The sequence below is a fragment of the Notolepis coatsorum genome, assembly GCF_963971535.1.
Source record: "Notolepis coatsorum genome assembly, chromosome: 2".
In the NCBI taxonomy this organism is placed as follows: domain Eukaryota; kingdom Metazoa; phylum Chordata; class Actinopteri; order Aulopiformes; family Paralepididae; genus Notolepis; species Notolepis coatsorum.
In genome coordinates, this window is record NC_140166.1 from 196561086 (window position 1) to 196582254 (window position 21169).

General features: G+C 43.9%; 1 protein-coding gene across 1 annotated transcript in view; it reads left to right on the top strand.

Annotated features, from left to right (window-relative positions):
* Window positions 1-21169, top strand: part of faf1 (Fas (TNFRSF6) associated factor 1) — a 184488-nt gene that overhangs the window by 34881 nt on the left and 128438 nt on the right. The window contains exons 4-6 of the mRNA XM_084308912.1: window positions 18833-19113; window positions 19548-19639; window positions 20063-20208. Of these exons, the coding sequence (XP_084165038.1) occupies window positions 18833-19113; window positions 19548-19639; window positions 20063-20208 (519 nt within the window). The remainder of the gene's footprint in view (window positions 1-18832; window positions 19114-19547; window positions 19640-20062; window positions 20209-21169) is intronic.

A 21169-nucleotide genomic window follows, 5' to 3' on the forward strand; every position in this document is an offset into this window, starting at 1 on the left:
AAGCGCTTTGGATAAAAGTGCTCGGCTATATAAATGCAGTACATTTACCATTTATAGGGATGTCCTGATCTGATCAAAGATCGGTATCGGGGCCGATCATGGTTAAATTAACACCATAAGGGAAAGCTCTGTGATGCAGGCTAGACATCTGCCTACATCCTCTGTTTAGTCAGTGAGAGGGGAGGTTGCGCTATACACACACACACTCACTCACTCACTCACTCACTCACTCACTCACTCACTCACTCACTCACTCACTCACACACATTTTAGATGCTTTATTTATGTCCAATAATGAGGGAAACCTCTGTAATGGGAATTATTAAAGGACAAACGATGAGCCGTTTACATTAATCATTCTGAGTCATTATTAATAATAATAGAAAGGTTTATTTAATAAAGAAAGTTCATGACAGCGTGGCCACGCTGCCAGGCCAGTCACCCGCCAGAGACCGACATGTTTACCCACTAGCGTCTGACAGGGGACTGACCTAGAGCCCTCGTCAGACATACAATTGAATACATGAAATTACGTAGAAGAAAACAAAATGGCTGGTTAGAGAAATTAATAATACGACTATGTTATGGCTAAGCCTGGAAGGAAAACAGCTCCATCTTACAGTTCCCATGACCTTGGGTTATGGCTCTATGGCTGGTAGAAACAGCAACTTCGTTACGACTGAGAGAATGATAGAGTAATCTTAAAGAGACATACACACATTAACCAGTAAATCTGGTCGGACTGAAACTCAAGCTGTATGACATGATAAAATAACAGACTCATAATGACATGATAATATATTCCACGACAGTTCCCTCCTCTTGATAATTATTAATCACAATCATTATCATTTCATAAAGACAACAAAAAATATTATCATTCAAACACAGATTATAATAACCCAGCAAAAACTATTTTTATTATCTAAAAAAACAAAAGGTCCTCTGCATAGACCCCGTGTCACGTGCAAAAGAGAAGTTGTCATAACAGCAACCATCATTAGCGTCTCTTTGCAAATGCCCAGACGGTGGTTGCAGGACTCAAGGGTACAGTCCAGCCTCTGGTTTTGTCAAGGCCATACTTCTCCCACCACCAAGCTGAAAAATTGAAATCACAAAAGAAAACACAGGGCAGTACCTTGCAAGATAGACTGCGCTCACGAAATATAACATAGCGAAAACAGAATACACGTGACTGCATTCTCCGGGAGATAGCCAAAACAAAACAAAAACAATTTGCAGATAACTGGTTACTACAATGCACAACATATTAAAAAATCTCCACCTGAATCAAAGAAAGTTCATTACATCATTACCTAACCTCTTTTAGGACGATACTGTAATATCTGCATGTATTGTGGTTCAAACCTAAGCATTGTGGGTAAAACTTGCCTCATCCCGGAAACGGTCTCTTCTCCCTCCCCCGGTCGCTGGTCCAAGCACCCCCCTCTGCAGTCCATGTATGCCGTGGCTCGGTCCTGATGATCCTCTCCTCCGATGCAAGGAGCCTGTCCGGTGAATGGCTTAGACCTGCTGGAAACTGTCTCTAAGATCTTTATCTCAGGACCACTGATCCTATCAGACTGGAGTCAGCTGTCGGTTGATGGTCTTAGCGCCCCATCGTTCACTAGCCGATAGGCCCTCTGCCTCCTAGTTCTGGAGCAGATTGGGACAGCTTACTTTCACAGAAACCAGCTGTAGTCGGTCCCCCCACTCAGGCCCTTGGTTGTGGCCCTGATGGAACAGGCCTGCTAGAAACTGTCTGTGTCCATGCTGTAGCTGCAGAGTGGAGCTCTGGTCCAGTAGATTAGCTGGGCCAGCTTGTCTCCCCGTAATCAGCTGTAGTCGGTTCCCCCGTCAGGTTCTCGGTTATGCCCCTGATGGAACAGGTCTGCTGGAAACCGTCTCACAGATCTTTGTCTCGGCTGATGGTCACGGAGTACTGTCCATGTGTCACCGCTGTAACTGCAGAAGCCTGGTACAGACAGTGGTCCTCTGCGCGTCCTCCTCTTGGTCAGAGACGGGTGCCCGGACCGCAAGGAGAGTGAAGAGACCGTTCAGCAAGACCCGACCACAGAAAAAAGAAAGAAGAAAAAAAAAAAAAAACCATCAGTACATAGCTAAATCTTTTAATAACGAATCATTCTTAGATGATCTTGTTCTTTCTGATACTTATTGTTATGGGAGATTTATAATATAATATGAGCAATAACTTGTAATGTTATCAGTACATGGCTCAAACACAACTGAACACAATCACGTGCACTCCTGTGACATACGAATAAGATTAAAGAGAGAGAAAAAAAATAAAGAATTAATAATAAAAAAACTATTCTGAAGCTGGACGAAGGTCATTCAATCACACTGTCACTCAGGGGTGACATGTTGTAGTTCTCACCTCCTTACCAGAGGACAGGTCTAAGACTGAACTGAACTTAAAGGGGAGACACTGCAGGTGAACTAATATATATCACAATGAAACTTCCCCAGTTGACTACTTACATTAAGACACTACTTTTTTTTTTTTTTTTATCACAATTGTATGTTCAAACATGCAAATGAGGCCTGATCTACTTAAATATGCACTAATTTGCATATAATTCCAGGACAGAAATCTGAACATTGGATAAAGCCATTTTCAAAATTATAGCTCCATTTTTGTCGACATATTAGAGCCGATTTTGGATATCTCTTTTTATCACTCCATAAATCAGAATACACTCCATCCAGTCATTGTTATGGCAAAATTCCATACTATGCCAAATCAGATATGAATAGAACTGGACAAACCAAATAAACAAAAAATAAAAGACAAAAAATAAAAACCCACTCTCGCTGGCAGTGTGCTAAACATCCTGCCTCTGAACCACTCCTTCTATCGCCCTTTGCTAAGCCAACACATTTCGATCACCGTGTGTATTGAGCCCTACTGTACTTGTCCTGGCTGAAGAAATCTGATTCTGACTCCCCAATAAATCTACTTTAATATTGACTGGTTGAGTGGTGCTGCTTTCCCAGTTCATTACTGAGCCCACCAGACCAAACCTTAAAAATTACTCTAGGTCTAGCCTTATTGATTTGATAGTTTTTTCCCTTTTCAATAAATATGACAGGATCTCAGCTTGTGGGGTTCTCTACCTAGGCATAAGTGACCATTGCCCCACAGTTTTAAGGAGGAATTTTAAATCTTTTATCAACTAATCATTTTTTAGATGACCTAGTTCGTTCTGGAGACCCTCAACATTGGCTTTCTTTCAGGCAAATTATAGGAACAAATGTACTGTTCTGCGGGCAAGGCTGACTACTATGGCTGCTTTACAAGGAAAACAAAACGGATCTATGAGCAATAACTTGTTCTGAGGCCAAAGTTTGAAATAAGGAATAGAAGATAGTTTTAATTCCTCACATTGATCAATTGACAAGGAATGCGCAGTTGGTAATCAGACCATGTAAACAAATGTCCGATCACCAAGTGAGAGCGATCTTTCGTTCGGCAAGACAGTTAATACACACATATGACGTGGAAGGAACTGGAACAACATCACCCTGAGGATTGGCTGAAATCACTATTATGGCTGCCTACAAGGAAAATAAAACGGATCCCACAACAATGTGACTCACGGTCCATAATGACAAGGATACCGGGATGCAACCATAGTTGACAACAATATTGTTTTGACTGGCTAATGTGTGCTTCTCTTAAAGAGAGGCGCACACATTACGCTGCTATATGCTCAATACAACCCCACAATGGTATGAAAATATATTTCCATGACCCTCCTCTGATACTATACCCAATAATTACCAGCCTCTGAAGACAACAAAAGAATATCCCCACTCTCTCATATTAAAGTTGAAAACTGTGTGATCTCCGAGCAGAGCGAAATTTGTGTTGCCTTCTGGTAATTTAATCAATTGATGCTACAGGTGAGGATAACTTAGTCTTTTTATTAAGTTGGCTGCTCTCAAAAATCTGGTTTTAGAGCCAAACTTAGTACAACATCTGCCATCACTTTGGTTATAAATGACATTATTTCAGCATTAGATAAGAAGAAACATTGTGCTGCCCTCTTTGTTGACTTGTATAAGGGCCAACTTGTCTTGACAAAAATAATAAAACTATAAGCCCTTGAGGAGGCTGTTACCGGCAGCTGGCTGATGTCATAAATGACAGCAAAAAGTATTGAAGGATTAAGACATCTAGCCTATACATGGATTAAAGAAGGCAGCCCCGTGCTCCTGTTTCAGAAGAAATGTGAGTAAGGGAGCATGTCTTCACTATACAAAGAGAAAAGCATCACCGGTTGTTTTACCAGCTCGGTGCTGGCAACTTCTGGGAACTCTTGGCCTTAATGCCATTGGTCTGACGTGTCTATTTTACTAGGTCAGCTGATGATGGACAGATTCTGTCCCCACGTCCAAAATCAAATACCACCTGAGAATGCACTACTTAAATATGTGTGCACAATATTCTGATATTGACAATGATGTCTACAATGTTTACCGTTTTTAGATTATCATTGTGATTGTCATAATCTCACGTTGTTTATAAACCAAATATACATCGAAATAAACTCTTTGAACTCAATAATTGTCTTTCAGATTTGAAGATGTAGGCTATTGCTCCTTTTGATAATATGTGGCGAGAGAGTCTATAGAGAGAGTGATAGACAGGTAATTATAGGCTCATGAAATTAATAATCAAATGAGATCTTGCTAACCAGAATAACGATAAAAACAAACCCAAATAGTATATCTAATTGATACGAATTATATCATGAGGACATCCCTAGACAGACTATTCGTTTAGTTCAATAGTTGTTCTTAAAGAAACATTCCCATCAGGCATCTCGCGGAACCCCTGTGTGCCCCGTGGTGTGCAGGCAATCTACCCGTTATGTCAGTCCTTTGACCACCCGCTTATTGTAAACAATCATGCATGCAATTGTTTTAACGTTATTCTGTGTCGTTAGCCACGCTATACGTTGTATTCATTTTGTTAGCTATTTAGCCACTTATCACTGAACGAACACCACCAAAACGTTACTGATCTCTAATCCTCATTTAGCAGCCCAATTTCTCCAGCAGTAGCAAGTAAAACAACATACGTTACACTACTTGTATGATAGCGCACATAAGTCCTTTTAGACCCAGTGTCATCTCCCTCTAAACTCTCACTATAGACCGCTCTCTATAGACTCACTATGTTTGCCACATGTATTCCCACTGTAGGCCTACTGTATTTGTGCTGTATAACGACAACACATTCGACACTTAAGTATGGATAAGTTCTATGTATTGATCACAGACACAAGTGTCAATCTATGTAAATATTGATGAGTATTTTGGTGGCTGATACAATGTGATGATGAGCAAAAACAGTCCAGCTCTACTGTCATTAACAAGATACTAACTGACGTAAATTCACCCATGGCAATGTCAACACACACAAACGATGCAGATAAAATAGCTAATTGTTTATCCCCTATCACAGCGTGCATGCATGTAAACGTGTGTGTGTGTGTGCCTACACAGACGGAGGAAAATATTTCTATGTAATATAACAGCGTGCACAGCCTGTGCTACAGTATGCACTTGTTTTATTCTATCCTGCATTTAATAAAAATAATTACCCATATTTGTGCCTTTATGGCTGCTCTCTTTTTTTTCTTTTTTTTTTATGTTGATTCAAAACAGGGTATATATTGAAATGTATTTAAATCCCAGTCTCAAAGGTATACCTAAACCCTATACACTTTATGATCACTTTGGAGCTACTAATACAAATTTCAGAAGGCCTATATTGCTGTACCTGTATCTCTATCGATCTGTGTGCGTGCATGTGAGTGTGCGCTATACTTTGCCTGAGCCAGGTCGATGTCTCCCCGCCGTGCGTCCAGCCAATGCGCTGTGGGCCCGTCCCGTCCTGCACCTCTGCACGCCATTGTGCTTTTCCCCCTCAAACACCTCCTTATAGGCACAGTCTTTATACCAATGCCCGGCGCACCGGAGTTGATGGTCGCCGGCGAGACCAGCGGATAGGAGACGGGACGGCCGGTGGCGGTGACGCACACGGAAAGACACCGAGCCCAAAATCCAGCCCCGGGCACACCGTGGGAGAAAAGACAGAAAAACAGATTCTTAGCTTCTCCCGTCATGACCCCACAGGCCCCCCTTTCTGGCCCCTCTAAACTGTCCACATTTTCCATTTTCTAGGTAAACACAAAACAAACAAAAACAAACAAAAAATAAACAAAACCAAACAGAAAATAAAAGACAAAATAAAAACCCACAATAAAATATGTGGCAGACAAATCGTTTCCTCTGAACACTTTCGAGAAAAAAGCTGTGTGGAGTAGCGTATCACGCCTGTTATTTCGGATATCACGCCTGTTATTTCGGATATCACGCCTGTTATTTCGGATACAATGCCCTTATCCTATTTCTTTTCAGAAAAACTGCAGTATGACCAGATAAGGTAGTGGAAAACTAATCACACGACATAAGCCCCTGTCCCCCTATCTTTTGGCATCCCACGCACGGTCCAACTTCCCGCCTCTCTGTTAGGAAACCCACAGAATCTAAACCTTCTCATATACTTCCAGAATCAGTGCTATTTGCATGAACATCACTTTAGTTTCCACTATACCCACAGTACTTTGCACACGCCTGTTATTTCGGATGCAAATGTAATTCACGCCAATTATCGGAACATACCTCTTAATTTAAAGTGTCCAGAGGAAAACCATAAAAAGGTACCCAAAAAAACAATACTATGTACAAATTATGTGGCCCCCAAAAATTGGTTCCTCCTGAGCACTCGGAGACAAAAAGCTCTGTAAACAGCGTACAGCCAGAACATACCCCTTAAATCCCAGTACTCAAGGAAACACAGGGGGGTTACACACATTATCCTATATTCAATACCCCACTCACATAATTACTTTATAGATGGAAACAAAAACCGCTTTTAAACAGAATGGCTACTTTATACATAACCGCTTTTAAACAGAATGGCCACTTTATAAATAACCGCTTTTAAACAGAATGGCTACTTTATAAATAACCGCTTCTAAACAGAATGCCCAGCTCACCGAATATCTCCCCCACGCGCTCCCATGGATTCTAGCCGTAGTTGGCAGCCAAACGGACGCTAGCAGGCGGTTCCTCACTCCCTTCCCATGTGTGGGGGAGTATTGAGAAGAAGAAAGCGCTTTCCCTGAAACCCAAGATTTCAGCCTGCCCGCATAGCGCCTCGGCTCGCGGCCAACTCGACCCCCATCGCTCTAAAATATATATTAACCTAATTAAAAAAAATACCCCATAATTCTTCTCGTCGTCAACATATTTTATTATACTCGTGGTAGGCCCCCGCACCCCGTCTATAAGGCACGAGCCTAATCCCTGCCTAATACATTCGGGACGTACCAAGATTGAGAAACTATAGAAAAAAACCATCGCCAGTCTACCAAGCACAGTAACGGAACATAGGCCAAGTGCGTCCACATTTGTATAGGATTCTATCACATTTTCATAACAATAGCACCCTGCGCCGTTTTCATTGAGGTTTCTTACAAATTAACGATGCTTTATCTTGTCCTTTATATGCCGATTATCATTAGAATCTTAAATTGTACCATATGTCCCCCTTTAGACAACATATGTAATGCTACCAGCGCACTTTTGTTAAGATAATTAGTTGGCCATTCGCGGTCGCTATACCGAGGTTGCAGTAATAGTTTAACGCTGTTCAGATCACGTCGGAGAATATAGACCCATCCCAGTGACCTGCGACCTGTGCTAACGCTCTTGGGAAATGCAGTGTTGTAGTTCTCAACATTTTCAGCCTTTAATTTTAAACCAATGCTGCCATCTACTGACAACAAAAAAGTGTTGTCTAATCGTCACCTTGAGAGCTACTTCCGTATACAGCGCCGCCCCAAACCCATTCTAGAGATTCCCACTTTTTGCTGGGAGTGGGGCGTGGCCGTATTTGGTCCCAGACAATAAGAGTGGCTGCAATTGGTCACCGTGACGTTAATACACCAATACAATGAAAAAAATAACCACTGCAGAGCACATAGTAATATACATTTAAAAAATAGCTCTGACCGGCACCATGTTCTAGTTTAGACCTCTAATTATAAATTTAAAAACAAAAATGTTTTAAACAGAAATCAGAATGTCAACAGCTCACCGAGTGTTCCTTATCACGCGTCCCCAAGGTTCATGCCGGAGGTGACAGCCAAGCGGACGGCGCAGCTGGTTCTCTCCCCTCGGTGTCTCGCACGGAGGAGCCTCGAGACAGCGCTCCCCCGGAATTCCAGGATTCACCCTTTCTGCAGAGTCCGTTTGGCGGCCGACCTCGACACCCATCGGTTAAAAAAAAACATCTCGTCGCCATCTGTAATGGGAATTATTAAAGGACAAACGATGAGCCGTTTACATTAATCATTCTGAGTCATTATTAATAATAATAGAAAGGTTTATTTAATAAAGAAAGTTCATGACAGCGTGGCCACGCTGCCAGGCCAGTCACCCGCCAGAGACCGACATGTTTACCCACTAGCGTCTGACAGGGGACTGACCTAGAGCCCTCGTCAGACATACAATTGAATACATGAAATTACGTAGAAGAAAACAAAATGGCTGGTTAGAGAAATTAATAATACGACTATGTTATGGCTAAGCCTGGAAGGCAAACAGCTCCATCTTACAGTTCCCATGACCTTGGGTTATGGCTCTATGGCTGGTAGAAACAGCAACTTCGTTACGACTGAGAGAATGATAGAGTAATCTTAAAGAGACATACACACATTAACCAGTAAATCTGGTCGGACTGAAACTCAAGCTGTATGACATGATAAAATAACAGAGACTCATAATGACGTGATAATATATTCCACGACACCTCAGATGCTTACGATTTTAAATAAAGGTTGAAATGAAAATGAAATTATGTTATTGACGGATGCATTGTCTCCCGAAGGAACCGCAATTGCGATTCAATCCAGGCCGTGGCCGGTGTTGGTGCCTCGGGGGGAATGGTTCTTTCACAGGAACTTTTTCAGAACCCGAGCGACATATATTTCAGGAGAGGGAAGCCAAGCGAGTGTCCACAGTGATATTCCATTTCTGAAAAATATTCCGTTCAAGAATGTTATGAGTTGGATCCAGCTTCTAGGGTCTCCGGATGAGGCCTAGGGGCATTTCTCGTCGCGGTGTTTTGGATCCAAGCTTTTCCTGAAAGCTCTCTCACAGGCCTGGACGTTGGACCACTGCTGCTCATTCAGGGGCTGTACCGCAGTCGTGCCCAACCAGTCGAACGATCGACCGGTAGATCGCGCGCTGGTTTCAAGTAGACCGCGAGATTATTTTGGAAAATCATTTAATTTGATTTGATTTGGAGGGGAGGACAACAAACGTTCGAGCAGTCCTGTGTATAACAGGCAGTCAGGCAGCCTGAGCCAATCGATACCGTCTACATTCCGTACATTCCGGACAGCGAGCTTCACCCATAGGGATGCAAATTGATGCCTTTGTTTTCATGGAGTGGCATGAGTGGGGGTCGGGCCCATCACCTGGCAGGTACAGTATAAACATGGCTCTTAGACCAGCCTTGAGTCACTCGAAATTGCAAGATTAATGGAACACCACCAGCTAAAAAGAGGTTCATTCAGAGGACGCTACTTTTCAACAACGCAAGCAAGACTTCACTGCCGCCAGAGCCAGGACCCTCCGACGAGCTGCCGCCGCCAGGGAGCAGCTCCAACGCCGCCTCCGACGAGCTGCCGCCGCCAGGGAGCAGCTCCAATGCCGCCTCCGACGAGCTGCCGGCGCCGCCGCCAGGGAGCAGCTCCAACGCCGCCTCCGACGAGCTGCCGGATAGCACCAGCGTCAGCGCCGCAAGCAGAACCGGAGCAGCCAAAAGACCAAAAACATATAATTTCCATGAAGAGTGGGAGGAGGCTTACTTTTTTGTTTATTTCAACGCAAAATCAGTGTCTGATTTGCAAACAAACCGTGGCTGTGCCGAAAAAGGGTAATTTGGAGTGGCATTATACAACGATGCACAAGTGAATGCTTTTAAAAGCAAGCTCACCATGTGGGCAAGAATGCTGCAACGCAGTGACCTATGCAACTTTCCTCACATGCAAGCAGAACTTCAACGTCAGGGTGAGGACACCGCACAGTTTGATTGCACACATTATGAGGAGCAAGTTCAAAGCATCTTGTCAGAGTTTGATAAGCGCTTCAGACTTTTCAATACTTGAACCTGTTGCAAGCTACATGTGTTTTCCATTTGGAACTGTAGATGTGGATTACATCACATCCAAAGTGGCCACACTGTTTAGTCTGGACAGCCATGCTGTGGAGAACGAGATCCTCACACTTCAAACTGACATTGAGATTAAAGCCAGGGCAACACAAGGGATGAAGGCAGAGTTCTGGGAGCTACTGCTGCCTGAGAAGTACCCCAACCTCAGGAGATGTGCCATGAACTTAACAGCATTTTTTGGATCAACCTACCTGTGTGAGTCTGCTTTCTCTCACATGAAGATCATCAAGTCCAAGTACAGAACCACATTGACAGATGACCATCTTGTGGACTGCCTGAGGCTTGCAACCAGCTCCTACAACCCAGACTTTGAAAAACTAGCTACCTCTTCCCAGTGCCAGCGTTCTCACTAAGGTAGAGACATTTAATAAAAAAAAAAAAACAAGATAAAGGAGAACTATCAGTGACTGTTGACAGACCTTTTTGTGGAATTGTTTTTTGATTGTATTCCATTTTGCAATGTGACAGCTCTGTTTACACATCATTCCTATTCCCTTTTAATTGTACATATATTTTTGTTTTGATTGTATTGTTCCACTTTTGCTTTGGCAATGTAAACACATGTTTTCTCATGCCCATTGAACTGAGTGTGTGTGTGTTGTCAGTGTGTATGCAGAGTGTGAAATAAACGTGAGAAGTTACAGTTACAGTCTTGTCATTCTTGTAATTCCTACACTACTGTTACAATTATATATAAAATAGCATATTATATTATATACCCATTCAATATGCACATGACAGAAAATATTATATGCCATATAATATTTTCTGTCATGTGCATATTGAATGGGTAATACTATTACTACTAATACTAGCCTTATGCACCTTATGACACTGAATATATTTTTCAGTTAGTTAGATAGTAAATTATATTGACCTATTTGTTTACACTGCTTGTGTTGTTTTTACTACCTGTACCCCCCCCCCCCCTTCTCCCATGCTGCTATTATGCCTGAATTTCCCCAAGGGGATCAATAAAGGAATATCTTATCTTAGCCGAGAGTAGGACATATTTGGGCTGGTAGCTCTCGGCTAGGTGGCAAATTAAAAAGTAGATCTTGGTTCAAAAAAGGTTGGGCACCCCTGCTGTACCGTGTCAGAGGTCTGTGTAGGCCGGCGCCTCCACACCCAGCAGGTGGTTTAGGGTTGGGTCGTAGGGAATCATCCGTTGTTGTTGGAAAACTCTCCCACTTTGGAGTGCTCGTTTGTAGGCACTTCTGATCGCCGAAACCAGACGCATAGACCAGCATAATCTCCACAAGAGCATCTTGCACATTACTACACTTACAGCGGCAGTTACGACGGGTGAGTGGTTGTTTAGATGATGTAAAACAACGCACACGCACACACACAATAATAATAGATTGGATTTGTAATGCACTTTTTGTTCACTGGGATCCCAAAGTGCTACACTACAGCGTTAGAACATAGTTAAAAAATAAAAAATAAAATAGTTATTAGTAAAACAAATAAAATAAAATACAGAATAAAAGTAAGATAAAAATAGAACATAGTTAATTAAAAACATAGTATAAACAGACTATTTAAAAACAACAGCGCAAGAAAATAAAAATAAAAAGCTAACAGTCAAAGGCCTTTTTGAATAGGTAGGTTTTCAGGCCTGTTTTAAAAGAGTCCAGGCTCTGTGGTGCCCTCAGCTGGATGGGGAGGCTGTTCCACAGGCGTGGTGCAGCCATGCAGAAGGCTCGGTCACCCATGGTGCAGAGCCGGGTATTGGGGACCTGAAGGAGCAGGCTACCTGCGGATCTGAGGGTGCGGGTGAAGGATTGTGGAGTGATGAGTTCCTGAAGGTAGAGGGGTGCGTGTCCGTTTATGCAGTTATGGGTGATCGTCAGGATTTTGTAGTTGATCCGGGATGAGACGGGGAGCCAGTGTAGTGAGTGGAGGATGGGGGTTATGTGATCGTGTTTACGGACTCATCAGGATCCTGGCAGCGCTGTTCTGGATGTATTGCAGCTTTTGGATGCTCTTGCCAGGAATCCCGATGAAGAGTCTGTTACAGTAGTCCAGTCTTGAGGAGATAAAGGCATGGACAAGCTTCTCTGCATCTGACGGGGTTAGAATGGGACGGAGTTTTGATATATTTTTTAGGTGATAGAATGAGGTCTTGCAGAGAGTCGAAAAGGGAGAAACAGAGTGGAGAAGCACTGAATCAACTGTTTGTGTACATTATGTGTACTGTTACGGAGACAGTGCTGGACTATGTCTGTACTAGGGTGAAAGAAACAATCCCCACTACCAAAATGAAAGTTTACCCAAATCAAAAACCCTGGGTAGACAAATCCGTCCGTGAAGCTCTGAGAGAGCGCACCAAAGCATACAATGACGGCCTAGTGGCAGGCAACATGAACGACCACAAGGTGGCGCAACACAACGTAAGGAGGACAGTGACAGAGGCCAAACGACGCTACAGGGATAAAATTGAACTCCAGTTTGAACAAGCTGACTCTAGAGCTATGTGGCAGGGGCTCAAAACGATGACAGACTACAAAGGCGCCTCCCTCAAACTGAACAGTGACATCTCCTTAGCAAACGACCTCAATACCTTCTATGCGAGGTTTGATGCTGGTAATAACAACACCAGCTCACAAGCCTCGGCAATGGGGGGGGGGGGGTCGGCTGCTGATGGAGGCGCAGTGTTCAGGGTAACAGAGCATGAGGTGAGGCGGACCTTTAAAAAAGTGAATATCAGGAAGGCAGCAGGTCCGGACGGCATCCCCGGCCGCGTCCTAAAAGTCTGTGCCGACCAACTGGCCCCAGTATTCACTGACATATTTAACCTGTCCTTAGAACAGGCTGTCATCCCCACCTGCCTGAAGAAGTCCACTATTATCCCTGTACCCAAAAAATCCAAGCCTGCTTGCCTCAACGACTACCGCCCTGTAGCTCTCACCTCCATAGCCATGAAGTGCTTTGAGAAGCTAGTAAAGGGCTACATCTGCTCCTCCCTCCCCATCAACATGGACCCCCTGCAATTTGCATACCGCCCCAACAGGTCCACGGAGGACGCCATATCCCATGTGCTGCACACAGCAGCATCACACCTGGACAAGAGGCAGGGGAACTATGTGAGAATGCTATTCATCGACTACAGCTCGGCATTCAATACCATAGTCCCCTCCATACTCATAGCCAAGCTCAGGGACCTGGGCTTGGGCTATGACCTCTGCCAGTGGGTCTTGGACTTCCTGACTGGCAGACCCCAGGTGGTGAGAGCAGGCAACTGCACCTCCTCATCCATCACCCTCAACATAGGGGCCCCCCAGGGCTGTGTTCTGAGTCCCCTCCTCTACTCCCTGTACACACACGACTGTGTGGCTCAGCGGAGTAGCAATACAATCGTCAAATTTGCTGACGACACAGTGGTGGTGGGCCTGATCTCTGCCAACGACGAGAGGGCCTACCTGGAAGAGGTCAAGGTCCTGGCGGGATGGTGCCAGGAAAACAGCCTCTCCCTGAACGTCAGCAAAACAAAGGAGATGATTGTGGACTTCAGGAGGTCGGGGGTCAAGGACTACAGCCCCCTCAGCATCGACGGGGCACCGGTTGAGAGAGTCAACAGCTTCAAGTACCTCGGAGCCCAAATATCCGAGGACTTGAAATGGACCATACACATTAACAGTGTGGTGAAGAAGGCACGACAACGCCTCTACTTCCTCAGGCGCCTAAGGAAGTTCCAAGTCAGCCAGAAGATCCTTAAGAACTTCTACTCATGTACAATAGAGAGCATCTTGACCGGCAACATCACCTCCTGGTTTGGGAATAGCACTGCAAAAGACCAAAGCAGACTACAAAGAGTGACACGTTCAGCCGAACGCACAATCGGAGGGGGGCTCCCCACCCTCCAGAACATTTACTACAAGCGTTGCAAGGGGAAGGCTAAGAGAATTATTAAGGACTCGAGCCACCCGAACAACTGCCTCTTTGAACTGCTGCCGTCAGGCAAGCGATACAGGAGTCTCAAGGCGAGCACAGAAAGACTCAGAAGTAGCTTCTATCCCCAGGCCATCAGGCTGCTAAACGAACAATGAATGAACACTACACAACAACAACCACCAAACACACATAGCACACACATCCACACGCACACACTCACTTTAAACAAACACACTGTAGCACCCACTACACACACTTTATAGCACACACCCACTTTAAACAAACACACTGTAGCACCCACTCCCCACACTTTATATTTATGGATGAAGGATTGCACTACAACTCGTACACCTTACTGTAAATTGTACCTAAAATTGTACCTCATCCCATTTCTGCTTTGCACTAGATAGTACTGTACATTAGTACACTGCATAGTTGTGTATTGTATATTATATGGTAACTCAGAACATTGTACATATGTCTATACCGAACAACTGTGACCTCATTTTCTTCTTCTAAATTCATGCTATATTATGTTATTATGTTATTTGATACTATCTTGTCTAGCACAGTCTCTGGAGCGTAACAGTAAGAAGCATTTTGTATGAAAGTATTCTGTACTTCTGTATGACAACTATTAAAGAACTTGAACTTGAACTTGAACTTCATTGTCTGCCAATAATGCATGTGGTTTATTATGAGATGATGAAGCCAAAGGGGGGGACATTTTTTAAAGTTAGAACAGATAAAAGATGGAACAGAGAAAAGTTAGAACAGAGGACCAAGTAGGCTTTAACTGGAAGCAGAGCGTCACCATTAATGTTAAGACGGACTGAGTGAGAGACGCAGCCTGACAGACATGTAGTTGTAGCTACTACCTACTCCCATCAGCAAATAACACTGGACTGAAATACTGTGGCTGAAATAACGTGGAAAAAACTTAACTGGAAGAATAAAACAGATTTTATGAGGTCCTACCTACATTTACTCTCTTACATGGACTTGAAGTGTGCAGCTGTATTATCTATGAAAATATCGGCACTCTGTATCAGCAGATACTCGATATTAAATGAGTAAAAAAGCTTGATTGGGACATCATTTTTGACTGTATTCTATTACTTCTTTATTGTGAAAATTTGTTTAGCCTAGATAATATTTTAGATTTCTTATAATTCCAGTGTCTATGTATGAAGCAAATGTGTTAGTGTGTGACGTTAATAGATGTCCTTTGATGGATAACTAGGCTAGAGGTTATTGTTACTTATTGCTCTTCTTCTTCTGTTGAGTTAACGGAATCATGAAAACAAAACCGCAAGGGAACCCTTGTGACTTAGAGCGGAGTAGTAAACCCTTTCTAAAGGGAAAAGCCTCTGAGTGGCATTGTGTTGTTTTACACTTTCCTTCAACCTTCTGTTCACACTCATGAATGCACTGAACTGAGCGCCGCCCTCATGCTGGGGACATTCGGTTACATTGTTGTTGTTTTTTTGTACACACTTGTGTTTGTGTGTGTGTGTGTGAGAGAGAGAGAGATAGCGTATATGTATGCATGCATGCATGCGTGGGCCTGAGTATTCGGAGTATGTCTCAGGCCTTTGAGCCATGAGAACATGGTTGGTTTTTCTCATGTTATGAATGGAGGGTTAGCTGCCTGGCAGTGTGACCAGCCAACACATCTCCTAAGTGGCTGGCACTGGTACGCCGGGTAGGCTGGCATAGCCCAGTAAACAGCCCCCCTGATGACATGACCTGAGCCTGAGCCAGCTGGAGACTACGACTACGTTCCATTCCAATAGGCCCCCTCCTCCTCCTCCTCCTCCTCCTCCTCCTCCTCCTCCTCCTCCTCCTCCTCTATACCCTCGTTAGAGGACAGGTTTGGAATTTTAAGAAGCCTATCTTATTGATCACTATTAAGCAACACTTTTCAGGACAACTAGGAGATGTTAATACGACCAGGCGTTGCCAGTACTACATATACAATTTCCCAACGTTTCCTTTTCGCGCTCTTTTTCAGACCTGACCGTTTGATTGGGGTGCAGGACTCTGGAGTTTGTCTAGATTGCACACAGGAGAACGGCGCCATCTAGATGTAGAGCAGCATAGAACTAAGTTCAACGGCCAACTTAACTGCCTGAGTTGGCTGTGCAGGTTCTGCTGAAAGTGGCACTTGAGGAACTCCTTTGCTTGTTGTGAGATTTTACAACATAAGCATATTAGATGCTTCTACATTATTTTAAGTTTTTAAATTTTTTATTATTCTCACTGTGGTGTGCTGTGCATGACTTCCGCCATCTTTAAACTGGTCTTGTTGTAAGCAACAGGTCAGAGTCGGTAATTCAATTCATGACATGACTTGTATTTGTCAAGTCCTGCAATCCGGTTGACCTTGTTGTGTTGAGCCGTGTCCCACATCACCCACTGTTCTGTGACGGGACTTGTTGTAACATGATGCCATCTTTTCATTTCACCTTTTCATTTAGAGTTGAACTGATTATATGATAATAGGCCTAACACTGAGCTCAATGACAACAGGCTATATTACAAACAGGGGCAGTGGCTCAGGAGCTAGAGTGGTTGTCTGTTAATCTGAACGTTCCTGGTTCAAGAGAGTGAGTCAATGGGGGAATGTGAGGCATAAGGTGTGAAGTGCGTTTGGGTAAAAGCTATATAAATTATGCAGCCTATTTAACATTTACCTTTTAACAATGTAACTTGTTGGCAAAGGCTTCCTACCTAGCTAAACTAGTGAAACCACGGGTTGTGGTCCATTTGTCTCACTTGTTTATCTTTCATTGTAAACATCTCTACAAAGCCCACTAGGATGGACACTAAAAGTGCCTCATTGTATGCAAGAGTGAAAATGAATAAAGATTAGCATGTTACTTCATGTGCGTCATGCATAGTCTGAGAGGGGATTTCCATGTGGCCACAGCCTGCCTCTCTCGAAGTAATTTGAGTAGACAGTCAGGGTCATCTTGGTCCTGACCTGCTTGTGTTTTCACTATGGGAAAACCCATGGGTTTACAGCACACATTTTAATGTTCGTGGGATATACAAGGCCAATCGCATTTTCTTTCTGTATTTCCATGAGAGGGTTTGTGTTTTAGTGGACAATATATTGACCTGCTTTAGTAAGTGGGCCCTGCGGGCGGTGTGGTTGTAGCAGGCTGACTAAGATCTTGGAGCCGTTGCTGTTGAAACAAGGAGGGACGAATGAAATGTTGCTTTTGTTCAAGGTCTTGAGTCTGGCACCCTCCTCGCCTCGCCTCTCCTCTCCCAGAGCCATAGTCGCTACTGACCCTTCAGGGAACAGAGAGTAGGCTTTGTCAGGGGGGAGGGGGGGGGAGTAGTAGAGACAAATTGAAATAGAAAAACACGAGAGGAATAAGATAAAGAACAGATACAGTAAGTGAGAGAGGGAGAATAATGTTTTCTTTCTTTGAATGAAATGTTGCCTTGTTCAAGGTCTTGAGTCTGGCACCCTCCTCGCCTCTCCTCTCCCAGAGCCATAGTCGCTACTGACCCTTCAGGGAACAGAGAGTAGGCTTTGTCAGGGGGGGAGGGGGGGGGAGTAGTAGAGACAAATTGAAATAAAAAAAACGAGAGGAATAAGATAAAGAACAGATACAGTAAGTGAGAGAGAGGGAGAATAATGTTTTCTTTCTTTTCCTTTGCAGTGAGAAAACCCTGGTATTTATTTTTTGTTTTGTAGTAAAAGGTCCAGTTTTTGTTGGTCGTTGGCCATAAAAGGTCATTTTAGTTACTATTAGAGTGCTCTAACCAGAGTACCTGACCCTGTACAACCCTTTGACCTTTTAGTTACTATTAGAGTGCTCTAACCAGAGTACCTGACCCTGTACAACCCTTTGACCTTTTAGTTACTATTAGAGTGCTCTAACCAGAGTACCTGACCCTGTACAACCATTTGACCTTTTAGTTACTATTAGAGTGCTCTAACCAGAGTACCTGACCCTGTACAACCATTTGACCTTTTAGTTACTATTAGAGTGCTCTAACCAGAGTACCTGACCCTGTACAACCCTTTGACATTTTAGTTACTATTAGAGTGCTCTAACCAGAGTACCTGACCCTGTACAACCCTTTGACCTTTTAGTTACTATTAGAGTGCTCTAACCAGAGTACTTGACCCTGTACAACCATTTGACCTTTTAGTTACTATTAGAGTGCTCTAACCAGAGTACCTGACCCTGTACAACCATTTGACCTTTTAGTTACTATTAGAGTGCTCTAACCAGAGTACCTGACCTGACCCTGTACAACCCTTTGACCTTTTAGTTACTATTAGAGTGCTCTAACCAGAGTACCTGACCCTGTACAACCCTTTGACATTTTAGTTACTATTAGAGTGCTCTAACCAGAGTACCTGACCCTGTACAACCATTTGACCTTTTAGTTACTATTAGAGTGCTCTAACCAGAGTACCTGACCCTGTACAACCATTTGACCTTTTAGTTACTATTAGAGTGCTCTAACCAGAGTACCTGACCATGTACAACCATTTGACGTTTTAGTTACTATTAGAGTGCTCTAACCAGAGTACCTGACCCTGTACAACCCTTTGACCTTTCCTTCCAGTAACTTCTCCAGCCAGGCCAGCCAGGCCAGCCAGGCCAGCCAGGCCAACCTCTACGGACCTCTTAACCAATCAGAAGCAGCCGAGGCGGCAGCGGGAGGATCGGCCCCTCCCCCCTCCTCTTCGTCTTCATCCTCCTCTCCTCCGTCCTCATCCTCCGCGTTCTGCCCCATCGTCCCCTCCTCCCGACACATTGTGGAGCGCCAGCCCCGTATGCTCAACTTCAGAGTGGAGTACCGACAGCGCACCCAGGAGGTGGTGGTGGAGGAGGCCAGCACAGTGGGTGAGCAGCCACGCACGCACGCACGCACACACACACACACACACACACACACACACACACTCTCACACAGTATGTGGTACACATTTATATATTAGTATCACATATTTGAATGTTTTATCCATGTCATAAATTACAATCAGGCCAGGAACACGAAGATATACTTTATGTGCTCTATTGAAATTCATATTCATATGACTAAATCACCCAGACAGCACAGTAACACAGTTTCACACTGATGACACAAGATTGAACAATACCGTGTAACGGCTTGGCTTTCCTCCTAGTAAAACCAGCCATCACACGCACGCACACACACGCACACGCACCCACAAGCACACAAACACACAGGAAAGAAATGTTGCACACTGCCACCTAGTGGAGGAATGATATCACCTTTTAATCCACATGTGTCCTCTCCCTCTTCTCCCCTGCAGGAGAAATCAAACGGATCCTGGAGACAGAGCTGGGAGTTCCAGTGGCCAAAATGCAGTTGAAGGGATGGAAGAGTGGAGATGTATCTGACAGTGTGAGTTTACAACCTCAGATTTATTATTACAATGCAAATCAACCGATATTGGCCATAAAAGACTCCCCCCCCCCCCCCCCCCCCCACACACTTTGCAATGGGATGGACAATATTCCTGTCCGTAGCAGTATCACAGCCATAGATGGTGTATTGGTGAATGTATAACCCTGCACAGAACAAACAGAACTGTGTATCATAAGCAGTTCCTTGGACTGGAGCCCTGCATGCCAATTTGCCATGATTTATGATTCTTCCAGCTAGATTTCCAGGAATTCCTTGCACATTATGCTTCACTAGATGACAAATCATCATCTCTTCTCCACTGATTTTCAACTTGAGCAGTGAAGAGGGATTTTAAACGTTTTCTGGTGTGTGTGTGTGTGTGTGTGTGTGTGCGTGCGTGTGTGTGTGCGTGTCCTATAGACGGTGCTGAGGAGTTTACACCTGCCCAAGAACAACAGCCTGTATGTTCTGACTCCAGAGATTGCCTCTACTCCCAGTACCAGTACCGGTACCAGTACCAGTACCGGTACAGGTACCAGCACCAGTACAAGTACCAGCCAAACCAGGTACCTAGAACACCACTCTTTATCTCTGCAGTCTTGTTTGTACAACAACATGAGAACCCCTCACTCACTCACTCACTCACTCACTATGTCACACACACACACACACACACACACACACACACACACACACACACACACACACACACACACACACACACACACACACACCATCATAAATGTAGGTTAATTTGTTAGAAGGTCCTTTGGTCTGATTGCATTCGCTCCTAGAAGGAACTGCTCCAGGATTCACTTGGAAGCTGAATGAGACCACCTCCAACAGGTGGACCAGGGTGCAGTTGTCTGGTGTGGACCTGAGTTTGATTCAGATCTCCTGATTGTAGACCGAGATCACCTCAAACAGGTGGACCAGGGTGAGGTTGTCTGGAGTTTGATTCAGACCTCCCCAAACCCAATCCAATCCACTTTATTTATAAAGCACATTTAAAAACAACAAAGTTGACCAAAGTGCTGTACAAGTCCCACAACATAAGATAAAAACATAAAAATAGAATAAAAGCACACGATAAAAACAAATACAATGGGGCGCCCGAGTGGTGAACCACACAATGCGCTGCTTCGCAACACGGCCGACCCGGGTTCGATTCCCGGACCCTCCGTTCTTTGCTGAATGTCTTCCCCTGCTCTGTCTCCCATTCCTCCTCTCTCTCTCTACCGGACTGCCCGGTAGTAAAAAAAAAAAAAATCTACAAAAACTTTACTTGTCCGAAAGGACGAGTTAAATAAATTTAAATAAATAAAGTTAAATAAATAAATGCAATATGTCACATAAAAAGGCAGGTCTCTCAAAAACTGTTTAAACACAGAAAGCCAGAGCAAATAAATGTGTTTTGAGGTGTGATTAAAAAAAGGTTTGACCTTGGACAGCCTCCTAAGTTGGGAAAAAGCTCTTTCCCACCACATCATTGATCTGCTTGTCCAACTTAAGGTCACAATCAAACTT